The 21,595-nt window shown below is 39.6% G+C and overlaps 1 protein-coding gene across 5 annotated transcripts in view; it reads right to left on the minus strand.

Moving 5' to 3' along the window:
* Positions 1-21,533, minus strand: part of PLG (plasminogen) — a 63,109-nt gene extending 41,576 nt beyond the window's left edge. For 3 of the 5 annotated variants that reach the window (XR_007506172.1, XR_007506173.1, XM_049801639.1), the window contains exons 1-14: positions 21,407-21,533; positions 17,838-17,973; positions 17,086-17,192; positions 11,850-11,964; positions 10,632-10,795; positions 9,976-10,111; positions 9,734-9,852; positions 8,090-8,252; positions 7,065-7,195; positions 6,049-6,208; positions 4,348-4,538; positions 3,206-3,354; positions 2,401-2,494; positions 368-485 (exon numbers count right to left, since the gene is read on the minus strand). Coding sequence is in view for 2 of the 5 variants with exons in the window: in XM_049801639.1 (XP_049657596.1) it covers positions 368-485; positions 2,401-2,494; positions 3,206-3,354; positions 4,348-4,538; positions 6,049-6,208; positions 7,065-7,195; positions 8,090-8,252; positions 9,734-9,852; positions 9,976-10,111; positions 10,632-10,795; positions 11,850-11,964; positions 17,086-17,192; positions 17,838-17,973; positions 21,407-21,455 (1,832 nt within the window). In the remaining 3 variants the exon portion in view is untranslated. The remainder of the gene's footprint in view (positions 1-367; positions 486-2,400; positions 2,495-3,205; positions 3,355-4,347; positions 4,539-6,048; positions 6,209-7,064; positions 7,196-8,089; positions 8,253-9,733; positions 9,853-9,975; positions 10,112-10,631; positions 10,796-11,849; positions 11,965-17,085; positions 17,193-17,837; positions 17,974-21,406) is intronic. The other 2 variants (XR_007506174.1, XM_049801641.1) reach the window with 2 other exon arrangements.
* Positions 21,534-21,595: the final 62 nt, after the last annotated feature.

Raw genomic sequence — 21,595 nt, forward strand, 5'->3', positions numbered from 1 at the left:
GGTATATTCCTAGGCTTAAATCCCCCACTGCAGAATGCAATTAACTGTCACTATCCTCAGTGGGAATTATTCCTTCCCCATTTCAGTAAATAAAGGTGTACTTAATGTCTGCAGTTCAAGTTTGCCCTTTAGAGATGCAGGAGAAAGTGGGGAGTTTGGGATTAATGACCCAATAAGTAGCTATCTGTGGACATTATGATTAAAGAAAAAAAAAAGAAGTTTATTTTACATGTGAAAAGATTTTATATAGAAACCAACGCCAGTCTCTGGAAGCATATGCATTGTTTCCTGTCAGTCTCTTTCTAACGCCTGTTCCCTGTGAAACCCTGGTGCTCACGGATGGTGATACAGTCTGGAATACCAGTACCTCATCCTGAGACTGACATGCCAAGGCCAAGACCCTGGAGATGCGCTGCACATGCTATATTGCTCACAGGCTCGCTCACTCCTCATTAGGACTTTTCCACAGTCATGCTCAGAAGAAGCTACAGAATAAAAAAAGCTACAATGGAGAATTTTAAGCAGTTCTGTAATGCCATCCACACTACAATCAGATGAAAAAGAGAAAGGCATAAGACTTTTTTTAATCTTCATTAGGCTTTCACTCTTTACATTGGTTAATAGAAACTAAGGGTAAAGAAAAAACCAGAACCTTTAGACTCCATTATATTATCATTACCTTGAGCATTTAAACCTGGGGCTAATATATCACATTTGATGTGACTAAATATTAATTTACCTGGAAAAAAATTGTTAACTATTGCAAGTATTCGGATCTAGTCAGATAACATAAGTAAAACCATGAGCCCCACCCCCAAGAGAAAATCTGTAGGGAAGTTGAAGGGAAAAGAGAGCTAAAGAAAGTGGAAAAGTTTATTGCCCAGACAATAATAACAATTTCTAAATTCTTTAAAACATTACAGTCTACACCTTGGTTGAGTTCAAACCAATCCCTAGATTATAAATAAAATTGAGTCAGTGTCTCCTTGTCATAAAATATTCCAATTTTGCTCTCACACTGCTCACTCTACTTTCTTCTTAATCTGAATCTCTCTACAGTTTTTCAAATGGATTGAGCTTGAGTACTCAGTAAGGACCAAAGTAACTCTTTTCAGAGCTGCATATGATGCTATGGATGTTAAATTTGTTAGTTGCAGTATGAGAAAATTAATAAAGTAATCAAAGGCAGGAGACTGTAAGGTTTCTCTACACCTTAATTTAAAAATCTAGTATTCAAAGTCTGTTTTGAAAAGAGATCAAATCTCAAAGTAAAGCTCCACCACAGCAGTTCCAGGGAGCAGGTTTTTACAGCTGTGGTATTTGTTGTTTTTATGCCATTCCTTATTCTTTTTGCCTGTGCAACTCTTAGGTCTGGTTGACAAAATTAATGTGTGCAATCATAACATATTGCTGCTTAGAGGAACACATTAGATGGCCAACATGAAGAATATCACATACTCCTGAGGGAGTGACCACTCTTCACTATTTTGTATTTATACACTGTCCAACAGAGCAGGGACCTGGCCTCTGGATGTTACTGTAGTAAAAATAATACATGAGATGAAGAAGAAAGAGACTTTCCATATCCCTGCCAGATACATTTAAAAAAGAAAAAAAATCTGTCAAAATGCAGGCAAGGAAGGGAAAAGCAAAGCAAAGGAGATGACTGCCGGGTGTGCCAAGCAGTGCTCCCAGTACATTACAGCTGTTATTGATGTCCCCTGCCAGGGCACCACAAAAGGTAAAATCTCTTGCTGCTGAATTTTTCAGCAAGCACTACACCTTCTCAGTGTACCTACTACCCCAAAATAGAAAAAAAGAATTAAGGAAAACTGTGTCAAATATCCAGGACCCCTACCCCAAAAGAAAGGCAAAATATCTAGGGACAGATTATTTTAACATCTGTAACAGAATACAAATTAAGTCAGCAGAGAATGAGAAGGGTTTCAAAGGATGTAATCTCTGATGCTCCCAACTAACAGGAAAAGTGGATGAGCAGGTTCTCAAAGCATTAGTCCTTCCACAAAGTGCATGGAAAGACTAGGAAGAACATCAAGGAAATCCTCTCCTGTGTTTGAGGAGCCCAGGGAAGGAATACCTCTCTTCACAGCTTCACTGTATATGTCAAATTCAGCTAGCAACTCTGAGTGCTTATCTTCACTGACAATAAAGAGCACACAGATTGTTACCTATGAAATCTTACTGATGATTCTTAGCACCAGGTTATCTAAACTTTGGCTAACTGTTACAGGTGCCTGATTGTATCAAACTTCCATACAGACCTAAATTCAAATCTAAGCTACTGCCTGCTGTGGTTTTTATGGTTGGATTGAAAACATTTTGTAACTATCATAACAAGTTGTAGAAAGGGAGGACAGAAGAGTCTTGAAGGATAATTACAGCAGCGTGGAATTTCACAGTACTCCCATTTTTTTTCTGGGTCTGTTGTGAAGCACCAAACACCATTTACATCTCCATCAGGATTCCTGCAATACTGTAATAATTACAAAAACAGAGAATGAAGACTCCAAATGTTAGCCACAGAATGACAAAGTTTGTAAGTAAAAAAGTGTTAACTAAAACTTTGAATAATTTCCCCCAACTACTTTTCCACTGGACATTACATGCTTTCTATTTCCTCTGATCACAAAAGTCTTTCTTTCTTGCATCTCAAAACCATTAGGTGAAATTAGAAAAATATGATAAAATTGCTGTCATTTTCTTCATCCACCAAGAGTCTCCCTAGCTCTAGTGCTTTTTAAGGCTTCATGAGAATTTTGACATAGGATGATTAAGTGCTTAGAACTAAAACATTTGCTGTTGGCTTAATCCTCTTCCCCTAAAGTCAATGACAGCAAGTTAGGTCAGCTCCGAGAATTTGCCAGAAGCCTGCTTAGTTTGTGACAAACAGCAACAGGCATCGCTTTGGGGTTTGCAGAACTCAGGGAAGCGCTGATTTCTTTTGTGCTGCTTGCCTGCCAGGGTCAACCCCATGGTGTACCTCTGTGTGTGAAGTACCAACATCCTAGGTAATACAAAATGCATTCTTCCCTCTTCAACGCTATTATAGGTCTGGGCTATCAACGTGATTACTTCCAGATATGCTTAACCTGGTCTATAAAGACTAAACATGAAATGTTTACTGAGGGGTTGTGGAGGAAGAAGACAATGTTCAATGACACCAATGGCATTAGCAGCTGTTTACATTTTTATCTAGGCCTGCTCTTGGATGAGTCACAGGAGTGAAATATTTGTGGCTATGAGGTTTCTGAGAACTCCACTCTTGACAAGTCCTGCCCCTTCCAGTTTTTGCTATGGTGCCACGATAGTCTTTACCATTACCGTTAATGCAGTCTGTGAAAAAAGAGGAAAAGGAAATTATTGTTAGCTGCTGAATCTGTATGTGGTGGTGGTAAGCAGAAACAAACCAGATTAAGTACCTTTAGGACCTGCACACTCTCTAGTGTCTACAGCAGAAAGACAAACAAAAATGTACCCTCTGCTGTGATCACTTAGTTTATCAAGATGGATGTCTTCCTGGATGTACAGAGTAAATAAATTGGAAGAAATTTCAAGGAACTTCAGGCTAAACATTTTCTGTAACATATTGCAAATATCTGAAACAACTCCAGGATTCTTGCTGAGATGGTGTTAGTAAGCACCTTCCATGAGAGAAGCATATTTCAGAGTTAGTAGCCCCTTAGACTGAAAGAGCAATTCTTACTGCCAAGGACATTGTTTCAGGTACTTTCTTCTGCTGCATGTGAGTAAGAGTACACGGCTCCATTTAGGAACCTTTTATCCAACCCTGCCACCTTCCTTTGCAAAGTAAATAATCTGTGGAAAGCTCTACTATACATTCAGAAAAGTCACACCATTTTGATCAACATGGACTATTAATTAAGGAAGCAATGAAGAAGGATAGAGCAAAAACTTGTTTCTCTTGATGCATACATTTTGCAAAACATGGTTGCCTATGAACAATACAACAAGCTAAGGTCAACCTCCTGAAAATATAAAGCATATCACAAGCAAAATTCCTGTAAGAACAACATGCACTGTGATCATATTTCAATAGCACACAGCTACAGAAACACTAGAAATTTTGTCTATTTCCCTCTTGTTCCCCTAAATTAAAAAGTTATCCTGCAGAATGCACTGTAAAATTTTACAGGCTACAGGATATGAACTGACTAAAGAGTACTTGCTGCAAAATTGAACAGTATGCAAGTGAAAGCTGGAGGAGGGATGTGACTGTTGCAGTTCTACTCAAGAATAATTGTGATACATTACACTTTCCTTTACCCACAGACTCTATAGGAGGTGATGCTTATAGCCAGCTGTTACCAGATGTGGTGGGTGTAGTCATGCCAACATTTTGTGCCGTCGTTGCAGGGGGGTCATTTGGTGCAGGCTCTTGTGTATGATCATCACACCTCTTGAGATTGCAGTACTCCCATGTCACGCTGGGGTCAGTGGTGAAACACCATGGGCTGTTATCACCGTCTGGGTTTCTACAATAGTTGTCCCTCAAATCCCTGCCAAAATAAGTACCATAGTCATGGTACATAAGACTGAAAGTAATCATAGGAATATCTTGCCAAAAAGATGTGGATCTCTACTATGTAGATATAAATACATTTATTACTTTTTTACTTATTGCCAGATATCTTATTGCCAGATATCCTATTACCAGAAAAACATGCTGTGATATGAGTGGAGAGTTATATTTCACATGTACATCAGATTCATGAATATATTCATGCACAAGGAAACGTAATTCAACTACTGGCTTAAATTCTGGCTGTAATATGTCAGTGTGCTGAGTAGCTTAATAAATGCCCAATCTGCCAATAATTTAATTTCTAAGTATATGTGTATAAGCATACACAATTGTGTGAATGTGTGAATTAGTAATAAATATGCAGGAAGATCCATACTGTTGGTGGGCAATTATGCTTTTCCAAAATTTTTATTTTTAAATGCCAAAGGGTTCTTTCTCATGTTCAGAAGAATGGCAAATAAATACTTATGTAAATGACCGCCCCTCCAAAAAAAACCAGAAAAACCCCACTTCTACTGAATACAGTGGGAGCACTCCCATGTCTGTGCTTGCTGGGGCAGGGGGAAGTAGAATTTCTCTCTTCAATAATTTGCAGAGTTGCAGTATTTCCCCATTGTGAATCACAGCACAGTCACAGAATAAAAAAAATGAAATGCTTTTTTTCTGAATATGCCAGAACACATTAATTCCACATTTTCACAGCTTGATTTCAACTTTTCAAATGTTTGTGAAAAACAGTATCCCCTCTGAGGATGTTCCAGTTTCAATACATCAGTATTTTTGATGCCAACATATAACTGAAAATTTTAAAAAAATAAAATTATTTAGCATGACATCATAAAAAAGGCAAAAAAATAGAAAAGTATCAACCTTCCTGCTTATACTTGCAATTCACTAAGCAATGATGGATTTCCTAGCAATTATCATCTTGTTGCTTTCCTACCCTTACTAGAAACTGGCACATTAATAATTATGATTAGCTCTCTAAGTCACCGCTGGTCCAGTTTTTTAGTCTGAAGAAGACAAATCAAGGGGGAAAATTACAGTGTATGCAATTCTGGGTGCCCAATTCCAACTACAAAGAACATTTAAATGGTAGTTCTAATCATAATATATCTGACTGTGTGTTTTGCAGCATAAATGCTGTGTTCTCCCCAGATGAAATAAGTAGAAAGGCCACCACAAAGGTCTCAAATTCTTAAACAAAATGCATATTTCAGCAGATGCCCAGACTCTGGATACAAGTCTCCCAGTGTTGGTTACAGAAGCTCAGATTTAAGAGTAGAGGGACACAGCTGTATTTTACTCAGAATTTAAATAACAAGAAAACACAGTTTTTAAAAACGAGACTAACAGAAAATGTTTCTGCACTTTAGAAATATTCTCCTTTATAGATACATTCCCTGGCAGTGTTTTAAAGCATAGATAAGACAATCAACAACAGTCATTGTCAGATAAAGCAAGAAAAGGTGATATAAACATACGCATTTGGGAATCTGTCTGGGTTTTTTTCATGCCTGTGTGGGAACATGGAGTTCCAGGCCTGACATTTTTTCCCCGATGCAGTGATGGAAGTTGTGCCACGATAACTCTGGCCTTTGCCTCGGTAGCACTCCTCTGGCGGGGCAACTTCGATAGGCACATCTGCAGCAAAACCCAGAAGCTGGTCTTTTGCATCACGATTTTATGTTCTTACTGAGTAGGCACAAGAAAGCATCAAATTCACAGGATGACAAAAATGAATGACTCATTTATACAAACTGCATCCAGTAAGAGCATCATGGCCAGCATGAAAAGTGGAAAGGTATTTCCAAAGATATTTAGAAAACTTTCATAGATTACCCTCATGTATCAGATGTCATTCAGTGGAAGCTTCACTACTCGGTTTCATTTTGGTATATGTGAACATGTTTGAATTGAAGATCAGAAAGGTCCCAAGAAAAAAATCCCCAAAGATTAGATGTTAGTGATTTTGCTCCTATATATTTCTAAAATGGACATTATGTTAAACTTTAATCTTTCTATTATCCTTTCAATTGCACTAAGATTTTGTTGTTATTGTTTGTGCTTAAATGAATGGATGTTTCAGATGAGATTTTTATTACTTTGGAAGCTCCTGTCCTCTCTTTTGTGGCTCCTTTCCAAAAATGGGACTTCCTTTTGTTTAGCACTGTTTCATCTCTTTAAACCTGTTTTTCATTTTTCAACTAACTTGCTAAAAATGCCCTACCTTTGGAAATAAAAAGGACTATAAAAAAAATAAATCTCTTTCATCCTGTAATTCTTCTGTTGGGTCAGCTGGTGATTTACATCCTTCACTGAACTTCCTTAACCATTGAAAGTCCAATATTTGGCAGGTTTTGTAACATGCCAAGCAGAAAAACAGCATTAACAACAGTGACAGAGTGACCTAAAAAAGATTTAACACATTTACAATGAGAAAAAGTAAGTCTGTCACTGTTTTAAAGTCTTTGTCTCAAGTATGCTCAACTACTCATACCAGCAATTCCTTGTTCTGTCCCATCACAGTGGGGAATTGCACAATATTCCCACCGAATGCTGCTGTTGATGGTGTAGCACCAGGGCCTTTTCTCTCCATCAGGGTTTCTACAATAGTTTTTCTCTAAGCCCCTGAAACAGAAACACTGGCTTTAAACTACTCATAGTAATCCAGAGGAGTTGTGTGCAAGACTATTAATAAATACTGCATGCAGAACTCAGCTCAGCGGTTACATTTATTCTTTTTGGAGATTACTTCATGCACCACTATTTTGGGATTAATCAACAGCCTTTAAATTTACCGGCTAAATGCTGATGATATATGAGGAACTTTTCCAATGCTTACACTTTCTACTCTTGTTTTGGGGGCCAAGATAAGGCAAGAAAAGCTGACTTCCAAACACAAGCCATTGGTGTACCTGACCGTTATGGTAAGAACCAGGCGAGGCTGGATGTCACAGACTGATCCTTGAAGTGTGTGCATATGAGCACCAGTGCATACTGCTCTCTGCCCTGTGATAATGGACAGGGTTTCACATGCCCAGGAAAACTTGCAAGCTCCATTTCACAACCCACAAGATCAAAATACAGAGCTAAAAGCCTGGTCAGTCCCAGTTACCCTTACTCTTTGATAACGTTCTCCAAACCCAGCTCCTCTGACCTCGGAGCACAAGGATCTTGGACCTTGGAGCATTGCTCTTCAGAAGAGTAATGCATTGAAAGTCTGCCAAAACACAGCTAGGGGATTTTTAACATAAAAGTAGTAAATACTTATAATGGCAGTGGGATGTGAAGGAGACAGGTGAAAAAAAGCACATGAGGATAAAGTAGCTGATAAAAAAAAAAGGAATGCAGAAAAAAATGAAGAGGAAGACCTGAGCAGAAGTAATGAGAGCTAACAAAAGGTGAGAAAACAGCTTATCAACGTAACTGTGGAAAACCTGTGCTCCGTTTGCCTCTGCATCTGGATTGATAAGGAATAACTATGTTCTGTGGTATTTGTTAAAATGATGAGGCTCAGCGTACTTGCAGGGATATCTGTCAGGAATCCAGCCATGTCTGTGAGGAAACTGCGTATTCCAGTGTTGACAGGCATTTCCCGATTTGGTGATGGCTATCCCGCCTCGATAGTCTTCTCCTTTTCCTGAAAGACACTGGGAGCCCAGGCCAGAGACTGGTGGGTGCATAACTGTAACAGGATTACAAAAAAAAAAAAAAAAAAAAAGAAGGAAAAGAAAAGGAAACACTGCTAACTAGTGCTTTCAAATATATTTTAAACCTCTTTGTTTTCTGTAAAGTCAAACATGCATTTTTTTTCTTTCAGCAGAGATGACATTGGTTGAAAGCCATGGCAAAACCAAACATTTTCACAAGCAGTCAGGCGTGCCAGATAGATGTCCTGTGTCTGTCCTTTTACAGCAGTTATTTACTAACTTTGCTGGGTCGAGTCAGACTTTGTGCCTGCAGTCCCCTGAGAGCAGAGCTGGAAAGGCAGTAAGTAGTCCTGTACAGACTTGTAAAAACAAGCAGGATGAAGGGAGCACATTAATATAATACACATCAGTAGGGTGGAAGGGCAGAAAGGATAAGGATAAAGGCCAAGACAATTGCAAGAGAAAGCGAAACAGCCTTCAGAGCTGAGCCTCTGGAGTCAGCTTATTGGGAAAGTGGGGCAGAAGGAGGAGAGAAAGAAAGTGAATTGATCTGGCACATGGGGAACAGCAAAGAAAGCAAGAGTAACAATCAGAGGCACAGAACCTGCGGAGGGCAGAAAGAAAATCAATCTGCAGTGCATACCTACTATATATACCTTTGTATATGAAGTTTCCTGAGGAGACAAGTATGACTCTAAAAGATTGGTCTGTTCCTTGAATTTTCTTTTAGTTTTAAGCACAAAAATGGAGATGCTATGGTAACTTTCACAACTTACTTTATCATACCAAAGTCTATAAATAGTCATTCTTCCATCTGTAATTAAGCATGCTGAGGTGAACTACATCTAGCAAACACATGCTAGAGCTGCTGCTTAGAGCACTGGCAAGTGCAGGTGCATCAGAAAGCAAGCTCTAGAGATAAAAACACAGAAATTTTTCTCAACGTGCAGTCCAGTTCTACAAACAGCAGTGCTAATCTCATTATTCAGTGCTTTGGAAATGTCCATATTTAGTGTGCTCAGCTTAATAGGTTAAGCTAGCTCACTGCTAAGTCAGGTTTTTCTCCTGAGGTCTGAACTTGTTTCTCAGGATTCATCCCTTGCTGTGCTGGCAGTGCTGGCTGTGCTGGGTGGACCCAGGTAAAATATCACAGTATGGCCACATGGTTATTGACGTGTTTTCCATGAGTTAGCAGGTCAGCTGAAAACTACAACCCGATTTAACCTGAATGCCTGCCTCTCAGGTAAATTGAAAAGTAAGGTGGCTCAAGATAAATCAGGGTTTCCGTAACATCTTTGTCATTATTGCACTTTGCGACACCTGCACCCTCACTGACATTACATGATTTTATATAACAGAAATGTAGTGAGTGATTCTGCTTATTAATGTGCACTTTCCCTGGTTCAGAGAGATTTCCTCAGGTTACTCAGAACTGTGATTTCTTGTCTTTCCACTCCCTGCATCATTTTAATGAGAAGAGCTACCCTCTGGAGTGGTCTCAGGAAATCAGACTCACTGCAACGAGGAATGTTGCAATATTCCCAGCGTTTAGTAGGGCTGGTAGTGAAACACCAGGGCCGAAGTTCGCCATCAGGATTACGGCAATAATTCATCTTCAGATCTTTCTCTGGAAAACTGCACATTGAAAATGAAAGAGAAGCTTGTGAGTCAGCTATAGCCGGCTGTAGCAACTAGGCTGTCTGCAGGCAGGGTCTCCCAGGTACTGTGGGAATGAATTCAGCTCTGAGCGTGACTCACTGTTTTGGGGTAAATCCATGCATATGAGGCTCTTGGGTATCCCAGCGCTGGCACTCAAGCCCAGACTCTGTTCTGGAAACTTCTCCATGGTAGTCTTCACCATTACACTGCATGCACTCCACTGTAGGGCCTTGGCCTAGGCAGAATGAAGATAAAGCAAGGTTCACACCAGCCTGTGAATTCTGATCCTGATCTACTCATGGAGGACTACACTGAAAGGAAAAGAGGGTTTTGCTCCAGCTGTTGATGAAAAGAATCCAGAAGACCATGCATTAAAGCCTAGCCAAATTAATAAAGCTTTAGGGAGGTCATTTGGAGGGAGGACTTTGTTACATATCTGTATGTACTGATAGCAATGGGAGTTCTGTACATAACACAGCACTTGGGTCAATCTTTACTCCTGTTAAAATTAAATAAATTGGTAGGGGTAAGACCAGGACAATATTAGCAAATGTTTAAAAAAATTCAGTTCCTCCATATTTACAAAATTATTTTGATAACTACAGCCAATAAGGAAAACAACCTTTGTGTTGAGAACTTCTTAAGTTCCAGCTTGATCTAAATTCATGTTTGAAACCAATCTGCAATATTAAAACACGAACAAATAGCAGGAATAATATTACCTACTTGAACACTCCTCTGAAAAATAAATATACCTTCTCCAGTGTGCATGACCTGGCCCTCACACTCTGGGATGTTACAGTAATCAAATCTGGTAGCAGGATCTGTTGTGTAACACCAGGGTCCACTTTCATCCCCATCAGGATTTCTGCAGTAGTTTTCATCCAACCCTGCATTGGGGTGTTTTTCAGGTGTATAACTGTAATAATATTAAAATTCTATTTTAATTCCAGTAATTTAGTGGAGCAGAAGGGAAATGTCCAACTTGCTGAGCTAGCTGTGGGCTCTATTCATTCACAGTAAAAATGGGAGAAACAGATTCCCCATTGTAACCTGTAAATGAAATCTGAAAAAAACATTCCATAACTGCCATTGTTAGTACCTTTCTCCCTAGGTCCCAGCTGCCGATGATGAGTGAGCTACAGCCTGCAAGGACTATGATAGTCTGTAAGGACAATTATTTTCTTTAATACTTACATCCAGCTGATTTAGTCAGCTCACTGACCTGTGGTTCTGTCATGTATTTTTCTTAATGGAGCTACTTTAAAAGAGGAGCATGTCTAGAGACTATTCACCAAACACAACTGGATCCTAATTTGCATAGGCCTCTTCCTATAGTAATCCTCTCAGAGAAGACTAAATAGCTTTTAAACAAAAAATCTAACCAAGTGCATCCAAATTTCATTAGAATAACAACAAAAAATATTTTTTTAAACAGATAAAACTCCAACATAGATCAGAGAAAATAGGACCTCTGCTTCCACACTGGCTTCAGTGAGCCCAGTGGCAGCCAGCCCTGAGAAATCCCTGCCCGGGCACGTCCCTTTGGCACTTGGATACTTTGCTGGATGTTTCTTCTTGACTGGATGGCAGGCAAGGGGTCGTAGAGCTGGACAGATATTACTGTGCTTTTTTTTCACACCTCATAAAGAAGAGAGAAATTGTGGCCCTACTGTCACCAATAGCAAAATTTTCATCAGGTGTTGATAAAAGGAGCATTTCATCTTCTTAAGAGGCCCAGCATTTAGACACAACTTCTCTAGCTGACAATGCACCCTTTCCTATCCAGATCATTGCAGTTCTCTGACAGTAGAATCAGAAGTATCAAGGCATATGAAGATAAAGTTGTCTTAAGAAGTCACCTGACAACTGGCTTTGATAACATGCACTATAAAATTGTTTATACACAGGAAGTTGGGGAAGCTTGGAAAAGATTGAGAACAACATGAAGACAAATATGAATAAGGACGTACTTTGGGTTGTGGGGTGTTTTTTCTGCCCACTTCTGGCATGGAATACCCCTCCAAGTTTTGGCTTCCATTCCTCTGTAGTCCTTCCCAATCCCTCTTCTACATTGTAGAAGGTAAACTGAAATGGAATTGGCTTTATTAATTCAATGGTGTTACAATATTGCATCTCTTGAACTGAGAATCTGCAGGTACAACTCTAAAGTTCATCAGTTCATAATGAACCATGTTTTACCCATGTTTTGAACCTCTTGTCCATGCAAACACATATGTGATTCCATAAGGTATTTTAAAACAAATTAGTTACCAACTACTAGGCAACTACAGAGGAAAATTCCTGAAACATTTTTATAAAGCTAATAAAACCTAGTTAAGAAAACAGATATAACAAGTTACAATTGTTTTTTCATGTATAAAATACATGCTTATACTATCATACTACTGGGATAAAAAGGAAGGTCTTTCACCAGCAGCTGGAGATTCTTTGAAATGCATTGTTCATAAGCACATTCACAGTGTGGGTGTCGTGCAACTATCCCTTCAAGCCAGAAAATTTTTAGTTATCAACATATGTTTGTCACATAAGTGGTCCCCAAAATCTTTAATTCCTCTTAGCCTCTGACTCCCAGGTACCTTCTAGTGGGATTTCAAGGCAGACAGAATGCAAAGCATGTTGATAATGCTTTTATTGGCAACAGACACTGAAAAATCTCCAGTTATGGGAGGGAGTGACCCTGATTTCCCCTTCCAGCAATTTGCTTGCACAAGAAGGATCCCCCTAAACCCCAAAATACAAAATGGAAATATTAGAGCAAGAACAGGAGACCAACATGATAGGAAAAGCTGAGCCTTGTTTGGACACCTTGCAATATTTACTGCCATCACAGTGTGTGGCTGGGACTACAAATGTTTGTGCTGTGTGTCTTACTAAAAGGGAGCTGCTGCCTGGTTGTCAGGGTACTACTGGAGCACCCAAAAGTCTTGTCACTGCTGCTGCAACACTGATACCCCAGTAGCAGGTCTCATCATGACCATCTCTGGTCAATAGCCTTGCCCGTGGACTTTCTGATGTTGCCAGGCTCTTCCTAAATGATTTTAGTTTGTCTAAACAAAAAAGCCAGACACATCTGACACCTGGGGAGAGGGGGTGGAGGCTCTGTATAGCTGGGTCAGGAATGAAGACAAGCAAGTAACTTCCCAGTTCAAATGGCACATGAAGACCACCATGGATTTAGGCCTTGGTATTTGATCCCTCTTAAACAGCATTTTTAGTAACATGGCTTCTTTCTGTTTGACCCCCAAAGTCTCTTTTACTTTTCTGTCCTGTACAAGAGTTTGCTGTGCTGGCCTATAATACCTGGTAGTCTGTGTTCCTCTGAAGAGGGATGGAATCAAAATCCAAACTATATGTCAAGACAAAATTAAGTTTTGACTGAGGACACCGCTCTGTAAAGAAGGAAAAGTCTCTAACCAAGTTCTTAAGAAATGTTTCAGTGACTAAGTTCCAAAACTTTATTACCCCTACAAGAACGTAAGCATCCCAGATGGCCACTGAGCTAGTAAAAATGCCATGGTTCTTAAACTCTGAGAGGTGAATTGGAACGAAATGAAAAGGCACTCTTGGAGGTGTGGGTGGGAAGAAATCTGACTCAGCATAAAGTAGTGAGCGTAGACCACAAAAGCTAGGTATCTGCGCCTTTTGGATTATTTGTACTATTAACAAGGAAGACGTAATCAGAAGAGGATTCCTCATACAAGGTTTTGTCATTAACATAAGGAAAGTAAAACTATAACTGCCCGACAGATGTTCATGGAGTTGCCTTTGTAACTATGGACAATCCAGAGTATGGTCTACATGCAGATCCTAAAGCATTTGTGCTGGAGTAAAATGTGGGTGCATAACATTGGGTGGTCCAGTGCAGCCAGACAAACTCTTATACTCACAGAAGGATGAACCTTTTGGTTTTAAAGTAGATGTTTTGTACAGTTATTTTGAATCCATTCCCAAGGAAAATAAGCTCTGGCAAAGACTGATGCCAGTGTAGCTGTTACGAACTCCAAGGTCTAAGTCAGGCCCAGGCGTGATTGTACAGTTGCCATGAACCTAAGGGGGTTGCAGAGTCACAAAAAGTGCTGGAGATTGCTTTCTCCGAGCAGAACAGATTCCATCATATCTCAGCAGAAAGGAGTTTTACAGCAGCTATTTCCCGGTGCTGAGGAGTCACGGTGGGAACAGAAAACTTTTCTGAGGCTTAAGGAAACTAAATACCTTTATTTGCAAATTCAAACTCAGGCTGGAACACACTGGTTGTCTAGCTGCCTTAAGGCTCGGGTATATGGGTTGGGTAGTTTTGAAGAGCCATGAACATTAGCACAAGGATAAAATAGGGAAAGAGAAAATAGATTCCACATGAAGGGATTTGGCATCCATCACCCACTGTCCAAGCTGTGACAGTGCCTGAGTGCAGCTTTCAGTGACATTGATAGATGCTAAATATGAAAGAGACTTGATTTCTGCTCAGTCTGCAGTGGGGGTTGAGAAGAGACAGCCTCTACTTTAAATTGTCACAAAAGGTCTCCCAGTCACATCAAAGGACTGGCAACTCTGCAGAAGGGCTGTGGATGACTGCATCTGCTCTGACAGCCCACACGGTGATGGCAGTGAAGGCCAGAGAGGTGGCTGCCTACCGTGCCTAGGTGGGACACTGAGTTTCACCCTGCAGAAGGACAGCAGGTAACCATGTCTCTGTCCTGGGCCTGACACCTGGACAAGTGCCTCTATTCATGGGAGACCCACTGCCATGACAGGCACCTACAGGGCTGATGAGCTGGTCCCTGGGTGTGAGGAACCAGACACAGTGTCTCCTCCTGCAGCGGACTCACGTGGTGACAATTTCCTTCAGTCCTGGTCATGGCCAGGAAGGAAAAGCTCCACTTACAAGAGGATGAGGAGAGAGGGGAGCAGACCCATATCTCACCTTACAGTTTCTATTAAGGCTAAAAAGTAAACAAGAAAAATCCATCCTGAAGCATGAGAGGATGCCAAGCCAGGCCTTTTTTTCTGCAGGAAAAGGTGGCTTCAGTGGGGGCACAAGCAACAGAGCTGAAGACTCTGACTAAATTTCTAGATTACATGTGGTCAGGAAGGTGAACATGGGAGGCTGGAGGCACCAGGCCCGTCTTCCAGGGAATAGCTTTGGAGGAGGTGGGCAAGCAAGAAGAGAAGCCAAGCAGTGCTCTCTCTTTTTTCTGAGAGGCCAAGGCTCCTGGGTATAAAATCAAGTCTTTTGCTACTGACATGAGGATCAGATGTGTCTCTTCAGATGTTTCAGAAGTTTGGAAGAACTTGGACAATAGCAAGCAATGTACAAGGGCCCTGATGAAGTTAGGGATATTGTCTTGATTTGTACCAATTTAAGCCTGAGTTATTGTCTGGTTTTCTACGACAGCATATAATTAGGGTCAATGAGAATTATTTATTCACTTGGGTTAATTTAAACTTAATGACTTGTGCATATGTCTATTTGCTTTCAACATATGCAGAGGAATTTACAGGGCATTTAGTCCTCCTTTATCCTGTTCTAACCTCAAAGGAAAATTCCAATCACTTTTGACTTCAGTAAAAAAAAATCACATTTAAAATGTTGAGGCATTGGCTACACCCATATTTCTACAGATATTTTACTTGTGCCAGAAGTGATCTGGCAGAACCTGCTCCAATATTTTTCTGTAGTGGTGACTCACACATCGGTGGTCTATGAGGAACATGTGAAAAATAAAAGTGGAGAAGAAGTCTCCATAGGCTTTAGTCTTGTGAGGTCTGTTACTGGAACAAGGGGGGACATGACTGTAGAGCTAAAGTCTTTTGACAAAAACAACTGCAAGGGTGGTTTTGCCTTTTAAAACAAGAAGGAATCTGACCATAATAACACTCAAGAATCAAGCAGTACACTTCAAATTCTAGCTTTTAAGGCTTTAGTAATACGTCCGAGCTAAACATAAACTGCAAGGTCAGGAAAACTGGTGAGAAAATCCACTTGTGATTAGCATAGAAAGAAGACACCAGGGAACACATATTGCACCATAAGAACAAAATGTAACTGGCTGATAATCAGCTAGAGGTTAAGCTAGTACTTACTGAAGATATCTGTTACAAACCCAGTTGCACTTGGTGCCATGAACCTGGCAACCCATTATCCAGTCTAGTAGCAGAATAATTAGGATACAGCTGTTTAAATGTTAACATTCTAGCTTTTCGTTATGTTTGGGTCAGATCTCCAGCAGACATAATGAATTTATCAGAATTGTATCAGTTTATATTAACTGGGAATTTGGATGTGAACTGCTTTCTCTTTAAAACTTTGATATGGCAAAGGGGACCTGCCCCATGATTATTCATGCAGTTTCAGTTTTCTGTGTATCTTTCAAATGCTTCAGAATTGTAAAGACACTGAAAAGAATTGTCTTTTCAAACAAACTGAAATGTTCTTACAAGACATATTCACTATTGATCTTACACATGAGTTAGTAATAGGAGCTTTCTTTTTCATGGAAAAGTTAGTGTTTGTGACTGCCTTATGTATGTTCCCACAAAACTTATGAAGATAGTCTAGTTAAAAAAAATCTATTTATTTTTCCAGCAATATAGCATCTGTTCAAAACTTAGAAAAGCATTAATTGATTAATTCCACAAATAATCTTAAAGCCAAGCCACTTATCTAAGCCTGGCATAAAACAAGAATTAAGCATAAACAAAACAGCTTACAAAACATGAACATTTGGTTATTTTTTTTTAAAGTTATAAGTCAATACAATATTTCAGTCAAATAATTCCTGACCGAATTATTATACAGAAAATTAGAGAAGTGGTTACACAGAAGTAGATAATCCTGTAGTCTTGAAAATTTGTATGACCAAGGACTCCACTAGGTTCACAGAACAAAGGACTGCAATTACTTAAAGGGCAAAGAAATGTATGATTTTTGCTTTGGAGTATGCTTATTCTGCCTGGTCCCAGTAATACATGACTAAAGGACTGAAATATAAGTTCAGATATAAGGAGCCTTGATGCTATATGTGAAATTCTCAGGCAGCTTCAGCCCAGTTCATAATGGGTGCAGACCCACCTCACTGAAACTGTCACCACTTGCAACGGTTTGCTCCAGCACTGCAGCAGAGAATGCAAGGATGCAGTTAAAATAGGCTTAACATGTAAATGTGTAGCATCTTACTATATACATACTTTTCTTCTCATAAAGAACTGCATCCGTGCTGTTGAACGTCACCGTCATTTTGGCATTTTCAGCCAGTGTTAAACACTGTAGCTTTTTCCTGGTGAATAGGAAGGCCCTGTTGAAATTGAAAGGAAGCAATATTGACATAGGAAGCAATGTTTTTAATTCAATTCAAATTATTCAACTTGTAATTATTTGTCTGTAAATTATTACTTTACTAGCACTTTCTTGTATCCACTTTTATCTTTTAGATACTGCACTCAGTATCTGAGACACTGAGTAAGATACTGACGTTTTCTACTGCTCTGAAGTAGCTGACTTTTTCAGGATGTATAACTACATGAATAAGTTACTGTGTGGGAAGCTTGTTACTGCATTGGCAAAATGTTATCAACAGCATCCTACCTTCTCAGGTTACCGCCTTTCCCTACAATGATTTAGAAATAGCTCACTCTTCTTTTGTGAAACAGGGCAGCATCCAGCTAAAGAGACATAAGCAGCTCTCCATGTAACATTGGGTAAGAGCAAACTTGAGCATTTACTGCAGAATGAGTAATACATTGTAAATCCACCCTTTGGATTGACCTTGTGGTAATTTATGGGTGGAGATAAGCCACAAGCTAAAGGCACAGTCATGGAAGATGTTGCTGTAGGCAGAGCTGCAGCAGCATGGGGATGTTGGTTCTGAGCAACAAGAGGAAAATATCATTGATATGCAGACACCCACAATGACATGGTTTTAAGATTCAACAGAAATTACCTGCAATTAAAATGTCTTTCTGCTTCACATTTCTCTGCACATTCTTTTTCATTATTTGTCTTGTAAAACTGTTTATTTCGAGTAAGTATCCAAACACCATCTGTTCTTAAATAGTCATCCAGAATATCTCCTTTCACTACAAGGGAAAGAAAGGAATCAGGCATTAAAAATGAGAATGATGCAGTTAAGAAGATCTGTGACTTTGAGTCTCATTTTCCATGTAGCATTGACAGGTGAGGCACCATTTATTTTGTGTAATTCTGGGTAAAAAGATTATAAACTCTGAGGAAATTTCTGTCTCCTGACACAGTCACAGCTGTATGACTGGAACATGTCATAGGAAAAAAACAGCAGAAGAGAGATGTAGGGAAGGAGCTCTGAATGGAGTTATGTGTGGGTTTGAAACTGAACAAGAAATGTGAAACAAGAGTGAGAGGGACCAGAGAGGGGGACTAAATAGTGTCAAACAAACACCGGTCAGAGAAAGATAAAGGGAAGTGTTATCAATATTGAAGTTTTGGAGAAGCCTGAATTGGGAGGATGTGAGTTTATGACCTCCCATGTGGATGGTGCAATCACTGCAGTTTTACTGGTCACTGAATAGTTGTGTGTCCTAAGATGTCTTGCCCTGGAGCAAGACCCCTCAGTCATAAAATGACTATATAGTCTTTTACAATGGCCACCAGTATTTTTGTTGTAATGGGTTTAGCAGACTTACTAATAAATCTGTTGGGCTGCATCTCTGTTGTGACAAATTAACCCAAGATTCTAAATGAGCAAATCAATTAGTGATATTATATCTGAAAGCCACATGTGCATAAGATGGTGTCATGGTTTAACCCAGCAGGCAGCTAAACACCACACAGCCGTGCACTCACTGACCCCTCAGGAGGATGGGGGAGGGAATCGGGAAAAAAAAGTAAAATTTGTGGGTTGAGGTAAAGACAGTTTGGTAGGACAGAAAAGGAAGGAATAATAATAATATTAATAATAATAATAATAATAGAATTAGAACATACAAAACAAGTGATGCACAATGCAATTGCTCACCACGTGCTGACTGATGCCCAGACAGTTCCTGAGCAGCAGCCCCTGGCCAGCTTTCCCCCTAGTTTATATTCTGAGCATGTCATATGATACGGAATATCCCTTTGGCCAGTTTGGGTCAGCTGTCCTGGCTGTGTCCCCTCCCAGCTTCTTGTGCCTCCCAGCCTACTTGCTGGCAGGGCAGTATGATAGGCTGAGAAGTCCTTGATTTAGTGTAAACACTGCTTAGCAACAACTAAAACATCAGTGTGTTATCAACATTATTCTCATCCTAAATGCAAAACACAGCACTGTACCACCTACTAGGAAGAAAATTAACTCTATCCCAGTCATAACTAGGACAGATGTATATGATATACCTGCTAATACATTTAACACTTAGCTCCAAAATGTTGTTGCTCACAATGGAGTTTGCCATCTAACTGATTTTTTTTCCTTTTATGGCTATAAAGATTCTATGTTTCTGTTCCTAATTTCTACAAAAGTTTATCTCCACATCCTGCGTCAGGTTACAAAGTTACAGGAGTGATATGGTTTAATTATTTCACTTTTCAAGCTAGATTATTATTGACAGACACACAAAATTCTTAAACGTTACGAACCTTTCTTTTATGCAAACACCCATATTAGGCTCCATTCACTGCAACATCACTCCAGTGTAATTAACTCCCATGACATATAGGTAATTCATCACCTACCTCCACCTGACACATATTCATATAAAATAAAAGGTATTTGGGCCACTAATGAAAGTGAGATGATGAATTGCCTGAGTACAGTCTTCTGTGACTGTTTGCAGAGTGGGCTCAATGCTATAAAATCGCATGTCTTAAGAAATCCCTGACACTGAGGCCTCCCATATCTAATCTTACTGTTACAGTATGACTATATGGAGCACCAACAGCATACCAATTTCTCCTGATGGACTCAGCAAACAAGTATTTCTTCTCCTGACCTTTTTCCTAAGCCAACTGAGGCCACTGTTCCAGAATTGCAGGGGACAAGAACAGGAAAATTTTACTTTCCAAACTTTATTGGCTCATCTTAAAACTATATGTTTGTCCAAAGAGCTCTACTTTGGATACCATTCCTTTTCAGTGATCAAAAAAAAAAAGATTTATTTTGGTCAGTTTGAGAATAAACACATGAGATTTTGGATGGCATGCATAAGCTAAAAGGCAGCACAGATTGGTAGAGGCTTAGATAACAGAAAAGAAAATGTGATGGTAGTTGCCTGAAAAACACTGCAAAGTGTAAACTTAAGAAAGAATATAATAGATTTTAAAGTCATTGAATCATACAATCATTTAGGTTGGAAAAGACCTTCCAGATCATCGAGTTCAACCATCAATGCAGCACAGAATGTATTATTCTGGATAAAGTCCAAGTCTTTGTAAACCCAGACATGACATGTGATAATTGAACAAAATATTCAAATATATGTCAGCAAACCAATTTTTTTCTTTTACATATGTATCTTTCCAGACTTGACCAGTGCTAATCCAGAAGACATAAAAATTGGTATTAAGGCAGTTTTGTGGACCATCACTTTGGAGCAAGTTAGAGCTGATAACAATGAGCAAATAAAAATAACTTTATCACCGTTCTTTTATAACCCAGCACAATCAAACAATCATATGTCCCTGTTACTCTGTCATATTAAAGGTCTGAGCTATTAGAAAATCATAAAAAAATGTACTGATATGTTTTTATTGGTACTTTTTAAAAGTCATTTAAGGGCCATGCAATGTTAAAGTACTAGAGAATATGGTATCTGATTGAAATCTGATTGAAATGTATACTACATGTGGAATATTTATTTACAGCATTTGTAGACGAGATTGAAGTCCATATATTACCTTCAGTGGAACACCTATCTTCTTTTGGAGCTGTAAAAAAAAAATTTCTAGACATATTCCTGGAAATGTTGATCCAGGTTACTGAAGATTAAATTTCTACCTGCTGCCCCCAGGAAAACAAGGGAGAATATTTTCTTGTAAGTGTTTGTCAACAGAAAATGTGAAATTGCTGGAATATAAAGGAGGTTTTTCATTTTTAATGTTAAATATTTCATTAAAAACTTTAAAACTCCTATCATAAAGGATGAAAATCATGATCACTCTGCATAGCAATGCTTTGCAGTAAAAACAGCTTTAGCATTTGATTGAAAGCCTGCTGAAACCAGAGACAGCCTTCTCACTGACAGCTATGGGTTTTGCAGCAGGCTTTGGGGCTGCTTTCCAAGGGTGCCCCCATTTCTGGCCATGGCTGCAGGGAGCCATTTGTTCCCCACGCAGACACCAAGGCTGTTGCTTTTCTGGCGTCTCTAACGAACACAACACTGGAACAACCACAGCTCTTGCTTTGTTCAACAGCAACTCTCGCTGGCCAGCAAGCCCCAAATCCGTCATCATCCAGGTGAGTGGCGACACAGGGATTTGGGGACCTCCCTTCACCAAACGGAGCTTGCAAGCATTTGGCCCCCATCTCACCTGGGCAAGTGGAAGGCAAAGGACTCTTACCTGAGCTGAGCAAGAAAAGAAAGAGAAAGGCGCCTTTGCTAATCCCCATTTTGGCCCAGCTGGCGGGTGCTGGAAGTTGTGTGTGTCGGTGCACAAAGTTTTATTGACTCGCACTGGAGTGAGGCGGCATCAAACAAACAAGGCAGGTGGGTTGAGTTAATCATTCTCCCATGCTGTGACCCCCTTTGC

Source organism: Accipiter gentilis, chromosome 5, assembly GCF_929443795.1.
Source record: "Accipiter gentilis chromosome 5, bAccGen1.1, whole genome shotgun sequence".
NCBI lineage: Eukaryota > Metazoa > Chordata > Aves > Accipitriformes > Accipitridae > Astur > Astur gentilis.